General features: G+C 44.1%; 2 protein-coding genes across 2 annotated transcripts; one reads left to right on the plus strand and one right to left on the minus strand.

Annotated features, from left to right (window-relative positions):
- Nucleotides 1–538: 538 nt before the first annotated feature.
- Nucleotides 539–2,990, minus strand: duox2 (dual oxidase 2). The gene is made up of 8 exons (XM_028958798.1): nucleotides 2,850–2,990; nucleotides 2,211–2,372; nucleotides 2,070–2,127; nucleotides 1,844–1,978; nucleotides 1,523–1,730; nucleotides 937–1,151; nucleotides 641–858; nucleotides 539–550 (listed from the first exon to the last, which is right to left on the minus strand). Exons 2-8 carry the CDS (start codon nucleotides 2,355–2,357, stop codon nucleotides 539–541), a joined length of 993 nt encoding a protein of 330 aa, XP_028814631.1. The 5' UTR covers nucleotides 2,358–2,372; nucleotides 2,850–2,990.
- On the plus strand, nucleotides 2,881–14,988 carry duox (dual oxidase). The gene is made up of 33 exons (XM_028958292.1): nucleotides 2,881–2,999; nucleotides 3,365–3,448; nucleotides 3,553–3,711; nucleotides 4,399–4,586; nucleotides 4,720–4,921; nucleotides 5,509–5,675; nucleotides 6,053–6,113; nucleotides 6,531–6,627; nucleotides 6,723–6,813; nucleotides 6,889–6,991; nucleotides 7,351–7,523; nucleotides 7,613–7,788; nucleotides 7,876–7,994; nucleotides 8,131–8,271; nucleotides 8,400–8,513; nucleotides 8,603–8,805; nucleotides 9,328–9,513; nucleotides 9,669–9,894; nucleotides 9,974–10,067; nucleotides 10,167–10,342; nucleotides 10,653–10,725; nucleotides 10,814–10,897; nucleotides 11,778–11,956; nucleotides 12,118–12,348; nucleotides 12,465–12,564; nucleotides 12,664–12,713; nucleotides 12,793–12,920; nucleotides 12,998–13,151; nucleotides 13,245–13,474; nucleotides 13,800–13,958; nucleotides 14,048–14,203; nucleotides 14,402–14,530; nucleotides 14,697–14,988. Exons 1-33 carry the CDS (start codon nucleotides 2,936–2,938, stop codon nucleotides 14,817–14,819), a joined length of 4,620 nt encoding a protein of 1,539 aa, XP_028814125.1. The 5' UTR covers nucleotides 2,881–2,935; the 3' UTR covers nucleotides 14,820–14,988.
- The last annotated feature ends 4,133 nt before the right edge of the window (nucleotides 14,989–19,121 follow it).

The raw sequence follows: 19,121 nt of genomic DNA on the forward strand, positions 1-19,121 counted from the left end.
CCATTGGTCAAGGAAGGAAGGAAGTAGCTACGTGCAGCCATAATATCTCCACATAACTTGAATTATTCACTGTGAAAAAGTGATCCAGGATGACATGTGTTTAATGAAAAGAAGAATATGTAGTGAATGCGTATGAGAATATAATGTATTCTTTGCATGAATGCAGTGGCTACCAGTGTCAAAAGGGTGACACATTAGTCATCAAATTTGATATTTTTCCTTCCACAGAGTGCATCATCGATCACTCCCTTTCCGGTGTGAAAGGTCACAGGGCAGTGGACAAAAGATTATGAGATCTGTGTGCATGAGTTTCATGAATTTTAATCTGGACTCATTAGTGATGCAACCAGAGAGGCATTTGTCATACTGAATTTTATTATTTCATATTTACAATATTTACACATATCTAAACAGACATCAGGCTCAGACAGTTTTCACACATAAATGAACGTGTCCAGTTTCAGCAGAAAGACAACAAAAATCTCAGGACCGGTGGTTTTTCAAGCAAGACCAACGGAGGCCACCAGTACACGCCGTTTCAGAGTCGCTCCTGCAAAGAATAAATGAGAATTAATTGATGTGAGACCATGTGTGTCACTAACACGCAAAACGTGCAGGAATGAAGTTGGCGGACACTCACCGATAATTTGGAAATGTAGAGAGGGTCCACCCTCCGCCCTTTTGCCATCACGCCGTCTGTGCTGACCTCTGTGAGGAAGCTTGAGTTGAGGTATCCCGCTCCGAGGTACATGTCATCGTCGTCACCGTCCACCCCCACGCTGAAAGCTTCTTTCATCTTTTCGGGGATGGTGCAGTACAGAAGCACCACCAGAACCCCGATCACGGCACAGATCGCCCCTGCGAGAGAGGAATGTCGTCACGCACACGGACGCCCCCCCCCCGCAGGCCCGCGCGCTTGTTGGACGCGAGACGTACCTGTTGCCAGGGCCAGCCAGAAGGAGTGGCTGTAGATGGTCTGGAAGGTCTCGGTGCCGATGGTGAAACTGCACTGCGGCAGGTTGTATATGGTGGAGAAGGACGCCATGGCGGAGAAGATGAACGCTGCGGTGGCGAGCATCATGTACCCAGCATAGAGAATGACCGGCATTGAGAAGAGAATGTTCGCCAGCAGCCAGCAGCAGAAGGCGGTCCTGTTGGCAGGAGAATACGTCACATGAAACAGAAGTGCATGTGATTACACTTCATTTGTACATTAAAGGCACAAGGTGGGCGGGGCCGGACATGGTTAGAGACGTGACCTCACGCCTCCAAGGTTGTGAGTTGGAATCCCGTCTCGGACCTTGTGTGTGGGCGGAGTTTGCATGCTCTCCCCGCGTCTGTGCGGTTCTCCGGTTTCCTCCCACTATCCAAAGGCATGTACACTGAACTGTGAGTGAATGGTGTGTGTGTGCCGCCCCGCCCCATGGCGAGTCCCCCGCCCCGCACCTAGTGTCCCGGGACCCCGAGTAGGACGAAGAGGTTGTGGAAAGTGAGCGAGTGAGTGAAGGCATGTGACTCTCACCACAGGGTGGCTGAAGCGAATCGTCCCGAATATCTGTACTGGTAGATGAGGCCGCAGGGGCTGTTCGTGGTGAATTTCTCGGCAATGTACAGGATGGGATTTGGAAGGCCCCTCTCCAGCGCATCGGCGTAGTCGTCGTCCAGTTTGCCCGTCCACTGGAACATCTCGTTGTAGTCTATGGTCTCGTTGAGCTGGCGCACGGGATGTCCTGCAGGAGCAGCGGGTAAAGCCGCCGGTAAAGCGGCGCCTGATTTGTGCAACAGCCTTGCAGAGCGGGGCCTACGACTTGGGGCGTGTTTTCCCGTGCGCCTGCTGACTCACCCTTCAGTGTGATGTTAATGCCGCCGAGCCCCACGTGCAGCCCCACTTCAGCACTGACCACGGCGCTGCTGAAGGACTTGTAGGTGGCGTTGGCCCTCAGGATGCCCTCGGCCCAGTCACCTGTGAAGTTCAGGGCTGCGGTGGGACGAAGGCGGGAGAACGTGAGCAACGTGGACCCTTCATGGTCACAGAGGAGAACAGAAGAGAACCGGACCCAGCCACTCACCTACAATCACTACTCCCACGTATAAACTGATAATAATCCTGAACGTCCACAGCACCCTCTGACAACGACGAAAATGTTAGACAGGGAAACAAAAAGAAAACGATAAATACTTCTGTGTAACGCGAGTCGTTCGAATCCTACCGACTTCCCGCGAATTCCCGGCAGGATGAGCAGGAAGGCGGCGGCGAGGACCAGGAAGACCAGGATGACCGTCAGCAGGTTGGTGCTGAAGATGAACGAGGTCCTTTGTAAAGGGTAGAAGGGGTAAATGTCGTTGTAGAAAGTCATGTCGCCTTGCGAGGACTGAAAGCGAGAGAGACGGGGACAGCGTTACCGGCCGAGGCGGAGACAGGAGGGACCGCGTCCCACATCGCGACACACCACCAAAAAAACAACGCAAACAAGGCAAATAAATAGATAAACAACAAGAGTATTATGCATAAAGTTATCACATATATAAATACATACAGATTAATATATGAAAGACGTACCTCTGAGATGTTTGAGTAAACTCGGTGTGTGTGTGTGTGTGTGTGTGTGTGTGTCCAAGCGGAGACCGGCCGTCACGGAGCATCTTTTATACCGTCGCCGTCCTGCCTAATTATTCTGCGTCCGCACTGATTGGGTTTCTCCTCATCAGAGGTGTGGACCAGCCATGACCATCCCACGCCGGGAGGTCGGACTCTCAGTCTCGGCCTCGCGAGGCGGCGGCTCGGTACCTTTAACTCCGCGGTACTTTTCCTGCTTTTTTTTTTGTGTGTAAAGGACAGACGGGCTTACCGTGCGCTCACCGGCCGCCGCGACTCTTCTGCGTGGAGCGAGGAGGACCTGTCGCACCTGGCTGGAGACTCGAGGGTCCTGGAGACATGGATCTGGGCTGGAGGCTGGCGGCCGTCGCGGTGCTGCTATCGGCCATTAACATCAGCGCAAGTCAGTCTGCTGTTTCCACCTGCTTTTTTCTCTTTATATACACAGACACACATACATATATACATACTTATACATACATATACATATATTAATGTGTATATATACTTATACCTACATACATATGTGTATGTGTGTGTGTCTTCTAATTTTTTTATTTTTTTTTGTCATTTGGTCAAATAAACATGATGCACAATTATGTTTAAAAAGTTTCGCATGGTAACTGTGTAATTTAAACTTACTACTTACTAAGAGTGACAAATGTATGTGTTTTTTTTTTTTGTTTTGTTATATATATTTATCTTTCTCGATTGCATGTCCTCGCGTGGAATTGAACTCGGACTCGGCACTGATTCCCTCCCGGTCAGGTCCGAAGGATCCCATTGGCTGGGAGGTGCAGCGCTACGACGGCTGGTACAACAGCCTGGCCCGCCACCGCCGCGGATCCAGCGGTGAGCGCCGCGCCGAGCCGAGCCGAGCTGAGCCGAGCCGAGCCGAGCCGAGCCGAGCCGAGCGACGACGCGTTATAACGCGCCTGCTGTGTTTGTGCGCCCAGGGTCGCCTCTCAGCCGCCTGCTGCCTGCACGGTACTCGGACGGGGTCTACCAGCCCCTGCAGGACCTGCCCAACCCCCGGCAGGTCAGCCTCGCCTTGGCCGGCGGCCCCTCGGGGCTCCCATCCCTCCGGAACCAGACCGTCCTGTCTCTGTTCTTCGGTAGGTGGGAAATAACCCAGTTAACAATACAGCAGTAAAAAAAAAAATATATATATATATATATATAAATATAGAGAGAGAGAGACAGACAGACAGACAGACAGACAGACAGACAGACAGACACAGCACACAGCACTGGCAGTAGTGAATCAAAGGTTATTACTGTCCCCAACAGTAACACTGACATTTTTCAGGAAGGGTCCGCCTACATCAGTAAAACACATAAATAACAATGATTAAAAAAGTGAAAGTGGAATGTTGATATGTAGAACTGGGGTACTCTGTACACTAATGGGGGATCTCCAACCAGTAAAAACCTGCCGGACGGAGAGAAATGTTGTATTGCGGCTCCGAGAACAATAAGATAAAAGAGTCTATTTCTCTACACACATAAAGTCATTGTTAAATGGCGTCCACCTATAAAAAACATACTACATGTCACTGGTGTCATTCATATATTACAGCTGATCAATACCTGACTTTATTACTCTGTTATTTCAGATGTGAAGAACATTACTGCTTTTTTAATTACTTTATTATTTATTACATTATATAATTCCAGCTGCACTGTGCTTTTTATTGAACATGGTTACAATGTATGTTATATGTATGTTTATATTACGTTAGATGTATGATGACATATGTGATCATTAAAACAAGCTGTTTTTTTTTTATGCTGTTGTCCAGGTTACCATGTTGTATTTGAGATTGTGGATTCCAGGCGACCTGGCTGTCCTCCAGAGTTCATGCAAATTGTTGTTCCCAAGGGAGACAGTGTCTTTGACCCTGACAACATTAGTGAAGTGATGCTCCCGTTTCAGCGAGGGTCCTGGGACCCGGACACTGGCAAGAGTCCCAACAATCCCCGTACACAGGTTACAGAAGCAGATGAATTCAGTCACTTACTCTTTGTTTCCTTTCACTTTAAGCCAACTGTTTCACGTGCGGCATACATCTAAAATATCCAGCACACATCTAAAGCTTCATCAAATATCCTCCTATCCACAGTTAAACCATGTGACGGCCTGGATGGATGGCAGCTCCATCTATGGCTCATCTAGCTCATCCAGTGATACCATCAGACGCTTCTCTATGGGCCTCTTGTCCTCTGGGTCTTCGTGGGACCTCCCAAGGCAGAGCGGTGGTGGGAATCTCATGTGGAGTGCACCTGACCCCTGCACCAGCCAGACAGGCCCACAGGGACTGTACGGTAAATCTGCAACAGGACATGCTGAGTCTGTTGTACTTGACCAATATTTACATTTACGTCCAGTGCGACTTATCAGTAGTTACAGGGACAGTCCCCCTGGAGTGTCTTGCTCAGTGACACAATTGTAGTAATTGGGCTTTGAACCTGTGACTTCTGGTTTACAGGCGAGTGTGTTACCCACTAGGCTACTACCACCAATATAAAATGACCATTACTCTAGAGCAAATCATTATATCTACTAAAGGTATGATAAATCATAAACACACACACACATATATATTTTAACTTAACATTGTTCTCCCAGATTTGTTGTTTTTACATGGGTGTTCTTTATATAGCTTTTTGTGGTGCTTCTTAAATTGAGCAAGTTATTGCAAAAGTTTAGCAAAAAAACAGAAACCATGACACCTTCGAGCAGAGCGGAGTTCAGACGTGAAACTGTACTGAAGCTCCCGCTGTGGTCTGACTGCACTGTGGTAGCTCTATTATGTCACAGATCGGTGCAGTGTGGAGGCATCCCTGCAAATCCTCTGTTGACGCACACACACGTTTACACAGCCGTGCTCTTCTCTTTTTTTACTCCGCAGAGCTTGGCAATGGCTGGGGCAATGAGAACGTTTTCACAACTGCAGTGGGGATTATTTGGTTTCGTTACCATAATTATCTGGCCACCCAGCTGCATGAGCAACACCCTGCATGGTCAGACGAGGAACTTTTCCAGAACGCAAGGAAAAGGGTCATCGCCACATTCCAGGTGGAGAGGGAAACGTTTTATCCTCTTATACCTGTTGTGCACGGAAAGTGCTAATTTGGGGCAACGTGGCCACCAAAGGGACTTTGTGACCCTCAATTAGTGGCCTGCAGTACATGCCAGATTTTTTCCCCCCTTGAAAAGTAGCGGTAAATAGAGGTCATATTTGTTCAGAATACTGTTGCAAGTCTCTGCCAGTAATATCTAATAATGTTTGTCATTTTGCAATACTGCAATGCTTTATATTGTTACATATAATTCTTCATTATAAAATAATACAATTATATAATCATTTATTTGCAGAAGCAGAACTGATTTTGAAGTCAAGAATGTTTATGAACTATGGTGCAATTAATGGATATTTTCTCTTATTGTGGCAGAATATTGCATTTTATGAATGGCTGCCTAGTTACCTGGGAAGACCAGTGGCTCCTTACAAAGGTAAGATCTGAGGATATGTGGAGGAGAGGTGGAGAGATAGAGAGAGAGAGAGAGAGAGAGAGAGAGAGACATGCACTGGTAATCACTGTGGTCAGGTCAGATTGCACTTGTGGCCGCTGTCGAAGTACCTCACCAAGCTGAATTGCGTCAGCAGCGCTGAGCCCGAACTCTGCTGAGGGAGCATGTGCGGTCAGAAGCAAAACCAATTGATCAGTATTGTGAAAATTGCATGTCCAGCAATGTGTGAAGTTTTTTTTAAGTGAAGTGAAGTTATTGTCATTGTGAAACGCTGCAGCACTCGGTGCACACAACGAAATGCGTCCTCTGCTTTTAACACATCATCAACCTGTATTCATGCAGGAGAAGCGGTCGAGAAAACTGTCCTTTCCACTGAACAATATTAATCCATTCCTGCAGGTTACCAGAAGCATGTTGACCCTGGGCTATCTCCGGAGTTTGTGGCTGCAGCGTCGAAGTTTATGTTGACTATGGTTCCCCCTGGTGTTTATATGAGGTATTACTTCATGTTGTCACCAAACCTTCCACTTCTGTTACATGTGATATCTACTGCGACTCTATTCTAGATGTACAGCTTATGTTGTAATGCAGGAACAGGACCTGTCACTACAGACAGGTTGTCAACCTTGATGGTAGCACATCTCCAGGGATGCGTGTGTGCAACAGCTTCTGGAAGCGGAATGTAAGTCAGGGTTAAAGCAGTGTCTGCTTACAGGGGGGTGACATATATCTGATTTGAAAGATTTTTGCTCCACAGGAGCCAAACCTGCAGTCTGGATCGGACATTGATGAACTAATATGGGGCATGGCGTCCCAGATCGCTGAAAGGGAGGACAACATTGTTGTGGAGGATTTTAAAGGTTAACATCTTTGGATTTTTCATTATTATCATTTTAAAACCATCACATTACATTTACAGCATTTATCAGACGCCCTTATCCAGAGCGACTTACAATCAGTAGTTACAGGGACAGTCCCCCTGGAGCAATTTAGGGTTAAGTTTCTTGCTCAGGGACACAATGGTAGTAAGTGGGATTTGAACCTGGGACTTCTGATTCATAGGCGAGTATGTTACCCACTAGGCTACTACCACCCAACTATGCTGATGATTGTTGTATCATTGGCTCTTAAGTTTTAGACGGGAGGAACCGACTGTCTGGTATATTGTTGAGAATTTAAAAATAAAGCTTTCCTCATGGAACATCTTCTCTGTGGTCAGATTACATGTATGGCACCCTGCGTTTTTCCCGCTCTGATGAAGTGGCACTGACTATTCAGAGAGGACGGGACTATGGCTTGCCCAGTTATAATCAGATCAGAGAAGCCCTTAATTTGCCAGCAGTAAAGAGCTGGGGAGAGATAAATCCAGAGCTGAACAAGACTCGTCCCCAGGTAAGACCAGACCGCAAGTGTTTCTGTCAGATCAGGGCTGCCCTCTGTGCTGAAAATAAAGAGCGTAAGACGTCTCCCTCTCCTGACAGCTGTTTCAGGCCCTTTCTGAGCTCTATGGGGACGATATCTCCCAACTCGAGCTGTTTCCCGGTGGCTTTCTGGAGTCGGTGTACGGACCAGGCCGGGTGTTTTCCGCACTCTTCCTAGACCAGTTTGAGCGCATAAGGGATGGAGACCGCTTCTGGTTCGAGAACAGAAAAAATGGGTCAGAACTGGAAACATATTCCAAAATACACTTTCATGTGTCCAGATTTTTTCACTGTTTCCATGAAACATTTTTTCACATTCGCAGATTGTTTACAGAAGAGGAGGCTCTAACTATTCGTAATACCACATTGCATGATGTCATATTGGCATCCACTAAAGCAGAACCGGGCGATGTACAGAAGAAAGTGTTCTTTTGGAGAAATGGTAGCTATTAAAACTGGACTGCTAAATGTCATAGATGTAAATGTATTTATTTTACTACTTTGGTTTTCAAATGAATGCACGTAGAGGATTCTAAATAAAGACATCTTACATTTTGCACTCTTTCTCATGCTCTCAGGTGACCCTTGTCCTCAGCCCCAGCAGATCAAAGCCTCTGATCTCCACCCATGTACCAAAGCCACCTCACTTGATTTCTTTGACAATGGCAGCAAGGCTGGTTTTGGAATCTTGATCATAGTTTTTTTCCTCTTTCCTGTGGGTAAGGAGAGTGCGATGCAGATATCGTGATCTCTCATGTTTTTTTAATCAAGGCCAGGGACAATGAGCATCTGTTCTCTCTGCGGTTTGCACTAAGAAGACTTGAATTTCACTTTTCTGTATGAACAGGGAGCTTCCTTGTGGCTTCGCTTGTGGCGTACTCCCGTAAACGCAGGTTCAGGAGGTTTCAGAAGAGGTCAAAAACTTCCAAAAATGACATGGAGCCTACTTTTGGAATTACAGGTCAGGAATAAACTAGCAACAGAGACAATGGCTATAACGCATCTTGCTTTTCACTTTTGGTCACATTTCTCATCTCTGCTGTACTTTAGCCTGTGAGTGGCAAGGGCCAAATGATTCTCCTCGACCAGTCATGGTTGAGGTGGGCGATAAGCTGAAGCTGAACCTCAGTGACCTGAGCGGCGGCACCCTGCGTTCACTCAGCCTGGGCGCCCAGAGTCACCTGGATGTGCTGCTGTCCTGTGACCGGCAGCATCGCACTCTCCTGCTGAAGGTCCCCAAAGAGTATGACCTGGTAAGACTTCGCTCTGACTGGGCAGTGGTTGTCATGGCAACCGCATTCTGGCAGCTTTCATGCAGCCTGTACATTTACAGCATTTATCAGACGCCCTTATCCAGAGTGACTTACAATCAGTATTTACAGAGGACAGTCCCCCTGGAGCAACCTAGGGTTAAGTGTCTTGCTCAAGGACACAATGGCAGTTAGCGGGATTCGAACCTGGGTCTTCTTCTTCACAGGCGAGTGTGTTACCCACTAGGCTACTACCACCCCAAAAATAACTTACTTAGCTCCCAGAAAGTAGTTTGGTTTAGTGCTAACATATAAAGAAATAGTCTGGCATTTACATTTACAGCATTCATCAGATGCCCTTCTCCAGAGCGACTTAAAATCAGTAGTTACAGGGACAGTCCCCCCTGGAGCAACTTAGGGTTAAGTGTCTTGCTCAGGGACACAATGGTAGTAAGCGGGATTTGAACCTGGGCGAGTGTGTTACCCACTAGGCTACTACCAGTCTGTACGCATGATTTGTTTCAGGTGCTGATTTTTGATGATGAGGTCAGGAGGTCAGAGTTCATTAAGTATCTGCGTTCAGAGCTGGGCACCAAAAACCAGGATATGACCCTGTGCAGCATGAAGGAGAAAGAACTGCTGAAGGAGGCTGTGACCAAGGAGCAAAGGGCCCGGATAGTGGAGACTTTCTTTAGACATGCATTTTCTAAGGTAACAATCTTCAAACCACTTCCAGAGTAGCATGAACTGGGCGAAAAAAAATCTGTACCTTTGATCATTATTCCGAATTAGTGCAGCTCTTGTACAACCAGAAGGGAGCTATTTTGAATCCTGCTGTATCTCTGACCTGTCCTGTTCGAATTCAGGTCCTGGACATTGAAAGGTGTGATGCAGGAGATCTGAGTGGTATGTCCATGAAGAAGACCAGAGAAGCTCTGCAGTGTGAGCTCTCAGGGGCGGAGTTTGCCGAGGCCCTCGGACTCAAGCCCAGCTCTCTCTTTGTTGAGTCTATGTTTACACTTGCTGACAAGGATGGCAACGGATACCTGTCTTTTCAGGAATTCCTGGATGTCATTGTCATATTCATGAAAGGTCAGAGGTCATAAGCAAGGAACTAATGCATCATTGTGTTCAACTTAAAACCATAAGCATTTTTGCTTTTTTATAATAGGAACACCAGAGGAGAAGTCCAGGCTTCTGTTCTCCATGCATGATATTGATGATGATGGTATACTGTCCAAGGATGAGTTCTGCACATTACTCAGGTGAACAGGAAGATTTACTTAATCATAACAATGTCCAAAAATTATTTTATGTATATTATGATATCTATTATGTTTTCCCACACTCACCTTGTACCACAGGTCCTTTATTGAAATATCCAGTAGCTGCCTGTCTAAGAGCCAGGGGGACAAAGCCATTGAGGCCATGATGCAGGCAGCAGGGTTTAATGATAAGGACCAGATTACATGGGAAGATTTTCACCTTCTGCTGAAAGATCATGAAAAAGAACTCCAGTTTGCTCAGCTCAATATTAAAGGTAGGGAGTTCCATGCTGACAAATGTCCCACCATATTTCCCTGTGTTCTTTTCTTCATATAAGAATGCCATTTTTAAATATCAACATTTTTCTGACACATGCTGAAAGCTGAAACTGACTCCTGTGTGCAGTTTGTTCATTTCGGCCACATTGAGCCTTTTGGGAACATTTAGGAATTTCCAAAATAATTACAAAGTATAGGCTGCTAGTATGTAATGTATGGAGTGGAATTCCTGTTTTTATATTGGTCAGAATTACTTAAAAAGACTCACCATAAGACTCATTTTACCTCATCCACTATGACATTCAGGAATGGAAATGCAGGGTAAGAGCAAAATGAACCGACACCATCGAGTCTCATTCATCACAACCCACAAAGACAGGTACATTTACAGTCCCTATTCAGATGTGATAAAGTTAGACATTCTCGTTTGAATGTTTGAATGAAAATATGATGTCATGGTTTCATAGCTCTCCTCCTGACGAGAGCAGTGGGCCAGTCTTCAACCTGACTTATAATGAAGGTCACAAAATACGCAAAAGATTTGGGAAGAAGTAAGTTTTTTTTAATTAGTGGACTTGGTCCACTATCAAAGGGGTTCACAAAATCATTGTCACTGTGGCTTATGTCACACTCAGATCACTCATATATATTATGTACATAAATACTGTAAATGACTACATGACAGATTTCTGTGTTTTGTGTATCGTCATGTACACGTTGTGCTATTAGAATTGTGCTATTAAAATATCATTAGTTAATATCATTAATATCATTAGCATTAAGGTAAGGTTCCCAACTTCTTTGAAAAACCTGCACTGTGGAATGAATCTAGCATGTAATACATTTCATAGAACAGTCCATTATGAGATTATGCAAACATTTTTTCTTTTATCCAACACCACAAAATGTTTATTACGTTATTTCTCACATAGAAATTCAACTACAAAAAAATGGTGGTAGATAAACGCTGGCTTATTGCACTACTGATATTCACATTTCTACTTTAATGATGGAGATAACCCTAAATTACCCAGCCTGCAGTAACCTGTTGCATTGTCATGAGTTATATGTAATGACTTGCAAAACAGCAGATTATCTTTTTTATGTTCATGTCAGTCACGTCTTCCCGGTTGTGGCCTAACACACAGCTAAGCAGTAATTACACGATTTACCCGCTGTGTTAGACGGTGGCTAAGAAAGTGACCTAATGTCTACTTTTGTATCCCTCTCTTTCTGAGGTACGTGGACGCATATCTAATATTTGTTTTACAACAGATGGAAACGAATACAAATCTGTGTTCAGTAACCATCTTATCTTGAGATGTGCAAATGCTAGGTTGCGTGCATGCCGTTTCTTAGTTATTCATTTTATCTTCTGTATTATCAGAATGTGTGTGTACTCTCTGATGGTAAAACTGTCAACCCTTCCAGGCCAGGCCTCGGCAGCCCAAAGTTGTACGTGAATCCGCAGCGGGAGCGCTACAGGAGAAACGCAGTTCAGCAGAAGATACAGCAGTTTAAACGCTTTATGGAGAACTACCGCCGCCACATTGTCTGTGTTATCATCGTCTATGGCATCAGTGCAGGAGTGGCTTTGGAAAGGTGTTATTGTAAGTTCGCATTTCCCTTCCTTCCAACCAGCACGGACTCCACAACAGAACATCACGCGTCATATAAAGGCAAATCACTCTATTAAACACCAGTGGAGCAGACGTGGCAACTTTCATCACGGAACAGTGAGCGTTTGTGGGCATCGTTGTTTTGTGTGCAGACTATGGTCTTCAGGCCGTCTCGACAGGAGTACCTGAAACGTCTGCAGTCGGTCTGGTGGTGTCACGAGGTTCGGCGGCGGCCATCTCCCTGCAGTTTCCATACATGCTCCTGACAGTGTGCCGGAACCTTATCACAATGCTGCGGGAGACGTTCCTCAACCGATACATCCCCTTTGATGCGGCCATTGACTTCCACCGTCTGATGGCCATGTCTGCCATCCTTCTTACAGGTCGGAGCTGGCATTTTACGTCCAATGGTGTCATGCAGGACTGTAAACTAGATGCAATGTACATTAAATGCAGAGATACGTGACCTTATGTACCCTTACTATCTGTGCTTGTGTAGTTGTTCACACCCTGGGTCACGTGGTCAATCTCTACATCCTGTCCATTAGTGACCTCAACATTCTCGCCTGTCTGTTTCCAAAGGTCTTTTCAAACAATGGGTAACGTTTCCACGCAGTTGGTCAATTCAATTAGGCCACTCGGTCTTGGACTTCCCAATGGAATCATTGGTGAAAGACCTTGTGTTTGGTCATTTGCAGGTCTGAACTACCGTTAAGATGGACCTTCTGGTTTTTTGAGACTGTTCCAGGTAGTGACTTTGTGTTGTGTTATAGAATGTTTTAAAATTTTTCAAGTGAGATACTGAATCTTTTTTTCTGTCTTTCCAGGCATCACTGGAATACTTCTTCTTCTCGTCCTGTCCTTTATGTATGTGTTTGCCTCCCATAAGTTCAGACGCATCAGTTTCAGAGGGTTTTGGATCACGCACTACCTTTACGTCGTCATGTATGCCCTGGTAAGTAGAAAGGAAGATACCATTTTAAAAGGGAAACATCAACGTTTGTAACATGTACGCTCCTTTTTCACCAAAAGACTGTAATCCATGGAGGCTATGGCCTTATTCAGGAGCCGCGATTTTACATCTACCTGATCCCTCCGGCACTTCTCTTTCTCTTGGACAAACTCATCAGCATCAGCCGGAAGAAGGTGGAGATCCCTGTGTTGAGGGTAGAGCTGTTGCCGTCAGGTAACATAGTTGAACTGTCGAGTTGTAAAAGTGTCTTAATTTGTGGCTAAAACCACTGACAGCACCGCCATGTGCGTCTTTCCTTGAGGTTAGGTGTGACATACGTGGAGTTCAAGCGTCCCCAGGGTTTTGTGTACAGGTCAGGTCAGTGGGTTCGCGTGGCGTGTCTCGCTCTGGGCACCGATGAGTACCATCCATTCACCCTGACCTCTGCCCCACACGAGGAAACCCTGAGCCTTCACATCAGAGCTGTGGGGCCATGGACCAGCCAGCTCAGAGAATGCTACAACCCTGAAAACCTGGGACTCAGTGCTTATCCCAAGGCAAGGAGAGTCCAGATCAGCACTATGTAATATACATTTACAGCATTTAGGGTAGTAGTAGCCTAGTGGGTAACACACTCCCCTATGAACCAGAAGACCCGGGATCAAATCCCACTTATTACCATTGTGTCCCTGAGCAAGACACTTAACCATAAGCTGCTCCAGGGGGACTGTCCCTGTAAATACTGATTGTAAGTCGCTCTGGATAAGGGTGTCTGATAAATGCCGTAAATGTAATGTAATGTAATATACTGATCTCCAGACACCACCCAATTAGGACTGGTTATAGAAATCATCCTGACGTCCGCCTGGTTTCTGTCCACAGCTCTACCTGGACGGTCCCTTTGGAGAAGGACATCAGGAGTGGACCGACTTTGAAGTGTCTGTACTTGTAGGTGGAGGGATTGGAGTCACTCCTTTTGCCTCCATTCTGAAGGACCTAGTCTTTAAGTCTTCTGTCAAATGCAAGGTTCAGTGTAAAAAGGTCCGTTGTCTTGTTTCCAAGAATCTTCTTGTGTGAGAATCTCTCTCTGAGTGAATGTACGCTGATCTTATGTCCTTTATGCCCATCAGGTGTACTTCATCTGGGTGACCAGGACCCAGCGACAGTTTGAATGGGTGTCTGACATCATAAGAGAATTAGAAGAAGCCGATTCGCAGGACCTGGTCTCTGTGCACATCTACATCACACAGCTGGCTGAGAAATTTGACCTCCGGACCACCATGTTGGTAAGCAGGGTCGTCATGTTTGAATGCCTTGAAAAACCTGTGTGGATCAAGGGTTCAAAACCTAAATCAAGTGTTCATTGGAGTCTGAACAGTTATTTAAATTCTTTTTCTGTTTAATGACCCTTCAGATTATTTTCAGTTTTTGTGTCTTCTGCCTCACCTGACAATGCGTTGATTTTTTTCCACCCCTCCTTTCAGTACGTGTGTGAGCGCCATTTCCAGAAAGTGTGGAACCGCAGCTTGTTTACAGGTCTGCGCTCAGTCACACACTTTGGTCGGCCTCCTTTTGTGTCCTTCTTCAGCTCACTGCAAGAAGTGCACCCAGAGGTGTGTCCAATAATGTACCAATCAAGTGTAATATCTACAGTAAATCTATAACATATCAGTGAATGATTTTCAGACTAACATTGAGCAACTGAGATGTAAATTTGGTAAAGGTGGTAAAAATATGCACCGTTTTTGCTAAGTTTTTTGGTTTCTTTGGCCATTAAAGGTGGGGAAAATAGGCGTGTTCAGCTGTGGCCCTCCTGGATTAACCAAGAATGTGGAGAAAGCCTGCCAACAGATGAACAAACGTGACCAGACGCACTTTATTCACCATTATGAGAACTTCTGATATCTGTTGAGCTCTTCATACGCACCTAGACATGAAGTAAACTAGAATTCCTCTAATAATATTTCTCCAGTGATAATGATAAAGGCCATGATGAAGACAATTACCTAGGATATTAGTAAGATTTGATTCATTCAAATAATTTTTATGCTTTTGTATTGTCTTTTCCTTGTATCCTCCATGTATCTCAAATATGTTTAATAAATGTTTGTTTAAAAGTACTTTATGGCTGCCATTTTGTCTTGAAAAATCCAAAACTTGTCTCAAAATGTACAATGGAAGCCCAAGGCAGAATTAGGAAAAATTTCATTTAATTACTCTCTTGACAACTCTCGTTATTAAGCACCATTTACATTTACATTTACATTTACATTTACATTTAAGGAATTTGGCAGACGCCCTTATCCAGAGTGACTTACAACGTGCTTTCAAGTTACTATCGATGCAGTGATCAGTTCTGGTTCATTAGGTCCCTCAACTATGAATACAATATTTTTATTCACTCTGTTGTAGATTCTGTACACAAGTTCAACAATAAGAAAGTTACAAGTTAATCTAAATATTCTTTAAAGAGGAAGGTCTTGAGCTGCCGTTTCAAAATACTCAGTGACTGAGCTGTTCTGACCTCGAGGGGAAGTTCATTCCACCACCGAGGGGCCAAGACGGAGAAGAGTCTAGATGAACGTTTTCCTTTTACCTTCAGAGATGGAGGGACCAGGCGGGCAGTACTGGAGGCTCGGAGTATACGAGGTGCAGTGCGAGGTGTAATAAGGGCTGTGAGGTAGGATGGTGCTGCTCCATGTTTGGCTTTGTAGGCCAGCATCAGTATTTTGAACCTGATGCGTGCAGCTACTGGGAGCCAGTGGAGGGAACGTAGCAGAGGGGCGGTGTGGGAGAATTTGGGAAGGTTGAAGATCAGTCGTGCTGCTGCATTTTGTATGAGTTGTAGAGGTCAGATGGTACATAGTGGTAGACCAGCTAGAAGGGAGTTACAGTAATTCAGTCGTGAGGTTACTAAGGACTGAACCAGTATCTGGGTGGCCTGTGTTGACAGATAAGGACGGATTTGTCTCCCAACAATGGGAGCCCTTTCCACTTTTTGTTGTTATTATGGATGTTGTTATGATGAAAATGAAAAGATGCCCACATTTTTGTCTGCAAAAGTAATAGTAATTTTTGGAATCACTTTGTCCACAAATGTTCCTGCTAAATTACCTGTTAACAATTTTTTTTTTCAGGACACGAAGACAAGTCACATCATAGATTTGTCCACACAAATTGCATAATGTCTTCAAAAGAACACAAATGTACACTAACTTTTCACACACTAACCAATCTGTTTCACCTTCTATAATCTCAAACTGCAATATCTGTTCAGTTCACTTTGTAAACAGCTCTAAAGATGATATCTGCACAAGTGATAGATTTGCTCATGTTATTGATTGAATGTTATTGATAACAATTACATTTAATTCAGCAGGTTATCATCTGCAAAATCTTGCATAAGACATTTCTTTCTCAATCTTAATAATCAGCCTTCAAATCACCCACTTCTGTGCTCTAACTGTAGGTACACAAGTTGACATCATAACTATATATCGTATCTGGCTTTAGGGAGTGTAAATAAATATAATATTACATAATCACAGATACAGCTTGAGGCAAATTGGGAAATTCTGGATAGATGAATAGATAGAATACTTCCTAAGAACAGTGATTAGATTCTGAGTCATTTAGTTTTTATAGACATGGTTTATAGACATGAAAGAGCACAGAAGGACATAAGACAGTCTTGTTTAAATTCATTTACTAATTGTGACATGTAAATTAACATAGATTTGTTAAGGCTAATGGAGTTGTAGAAAAATTACAAAATCAAATCAATTTAATAATCAGAATGGTTCTTAGGTGCCGTTTGTGTCACAGTGAACTGACTCACACTGTTGCATATTAATCAGTGCAAACCCTCCCTGTGCGTTTGTATTCAGTAAATCTCATCATCTTGTACTGAATGCACATCAGACACAGTCTACCGGCTGCTGCTACAGACTTCATGGAGACGCCGTCTGCCCAGGCAGAATGAAGCCAGCATCATGCAACCCTTCAGATTACTGCACATCGGATGGAAATACAGCAGCTCATTTGTAAAGGGAGTTTCATATGAGTCAATGTACTACTACAGTATATTGTTCCAGCTGGAAAATCGGCCAAAGGTCTAAGAGATGTCAAGTAATTGCTTTCACATTTTTTTTATGCTGTTGAGGTCATGCATGCACACTGATTTATAGGTTTCAATGGAAAAGTCATGCTATTTACCTTTCAGGTTCTCTGTGTCAGGTTAATTGTAGGTCCAATTGTGGGTTGCAGTTCACAGGGTTACAAATATATATTTTATTATTACAAAATTCCATGTAAGTTGCACAGGTACATAGTGTACATGTTTAAAACAGTTCACTATAGATCCAGAAAGAAAATATTGGCTTGTGCTAGGCAAATGTTAATGTATAAATGCTACCAAATGATTCAGCTGTTGTTAAACACCTACACCTCAATCACATTCGTTTTATTCCACAAGGATAAAAAAAGGACTAGCATTTCTGTATAAGGACAGTCTACAAAGAGAGCATCATAGAGAGCATCTTGCAAAGCATGGAAATGCTGTATTTGTACAATACAAACATTGACCTCCACACCTTGAGCATTACGTAAAATTGAGTTTTGGTGCCATCCAGAACAATACCTAAGTAGATTTCGGACACATAAGGCATTCTATACTGTTTGTAGCACTTCTACACAGTTCTACACATGTGTTAGAAAGACATCCAAAAACCATCTCATTTGTCACCTACTCATCACAGCCCTGGAAGACCTCTCATCTGTGACTGATTAAAGTGCAGATGCTGCACTCTGAAGTCCATTAAAAAGCCACCTAACAGCGCAGGCACCCCAGAGGGTTGGAAAGCTGAAGTGACAGGACAGTGATGGATGAGCAACATAAAAAAGGCTCTCGTTTGAAAGCACACACTGGATTCACCAACACACATTAAAGTCCAGTGCAGAAAGTGGATGTAGAATAACCTAAATATCAGTTAAACATTGAGAATATTAGAATATTGGTTAAGTGCTACAACAGTAACCTTCACACAATCTTGTGCATAAAGGTCAGGTCAATGTCAGGGTCTGTACATTCCTGGAAATATTTGTTACAGCAAAATTGCATTCAGGGGCAGAACATTTGTTAACAAACCTTTCTCTTTTCATTGATTACTCTATTTATTCCTTATGAAAAATGCAAGTAGAGAAGATGCTATTGTTCCCATTTCACAAGAAAGTCTTATTACCGACAGGAATAATTGACTGATTTGGAAAATGCAACTGTCACGACTAGGTACTTACGGGGGAAGGAAGCGCAGAGGTGTGACATGCTGGGAATGGGTTTTATTAACAAATAAACAATAAATATAAATAAACAGCGGCACGGTGGCCAAAACGGGAAATAAAGAGGAGTTTAACCTAAATAAAGAACGTACACAAACCCGCAGGCGTGTGGCGATTGGCAGAATTCAAAATACATAAACATTTGTAAAGGTCAAGTTCACTACCGTTCACCAGAGTTCACGAAAATGCCATCCCTTCCGAAGGGGTGGAAATGTCTGGCTTTTAAGTGCTGTCAGGATTGGCCACAGCTGCAGTCAATCCTGACAGCAACAGCAGAAATTGTTGAAGAAAAGTGTTGAAACATCCCAGTTTAACCTAAACAATACCTTTTAAAATCTTTTCATGGTAAAAGACGATGTTGCCTTTAGTCAAATAAAAATGGGATTTTCTTCAGATTCCACCGTGCTTATTCTAAAAAACAAACAATACACTCCACATGCAGAAAGTGTTTTTTTACAGAGAGAGCTGAAAATGTTGAAAAATGATAACTGGCCACCTCACCCGTGCTTTACGTGTTCAAGAATGATTGAAATCAGCCATAAAACGCTAATTACTACTTCCCTGGGGTTTAGCATGTTGCTTGTGGACAAGGCATTTGTAAGAGTGGGGTTAGTGGGCTCACTAGATGATAGCCCAGTTTGGTGACCACTGGTCTGCCACCCTGCTATTATGCCACTAACCATGCAATCGGTGCACGCTTTCAGTCATGCAGCTTCCTCCTTACCGGAATGCCGACGTGAGCACGGGCGAGCGTCTTTTCTTATACACCGAAAGATAAACAATGGCTAACACCTAATCTCAGGACATTCATACAAGTCCTTCCTTCTTCACGTCATCACTCAGTGAGATAACCACAACATTATCTTC

Source organism: Denticeps clupeoides, chromosome 17 (genome assembly GCF_900700375.1).
Source record: "Denticeps clupeoides chromosome 17, fDenClu1.1, whole genome shotgun sequence".
Classification (NCBI taxonomy): domain Eukaryota; kingdom Metazoa; phylum Chordata; class Actinopteri; order Clupeiformes; family Denticipitidae; genus Denticeps; species Denticeps clupeoides.

Coding starts and splice junctions, on each gene's coding strand:
- duox2 (XM_028958798.1), bottom strand. CDS start 2,357: ATGACTTTCTACAACGACATTTACCCCTTCTACCCTTTACAAAGGACC. Junction 2,128..2,210: donor CGGGAATTCGCGGGAAGTCG/GTAGGATTCGAA, acceptor CGTCGTTGTCAG/AGGGTGCTGTGGACGTTCAG. Junction 1,152..1,522: donor TTCGCTTCAGCCACCCTGTG/GTGAGAGTCACA, acceptor TCCTGCCAACAG/GACCGCCTTCTGCTGCTGGC.
- duox (XM_028958292.1), top strand. CDS start 2,936: ATGGATCTGGGCTGGAGGCTGGCGGCCGTCGCGGTGCTGCTATCGGCC. Junction 8,272..8,399: donor TTTTTTCCTCTTTCCTGTGG/GTAAGGAGAGTG, acceptor CTGTATGAACAG/GGAGCTTCCTTGTGGCTTCG. Junction 12,349..12,464: donor GTCTGCCATCCTTCTTACAG/GTCGGAGCTGGC, acceptor GTGCTTGTGTAG/TTGTTCACACCCTGGGTCAC.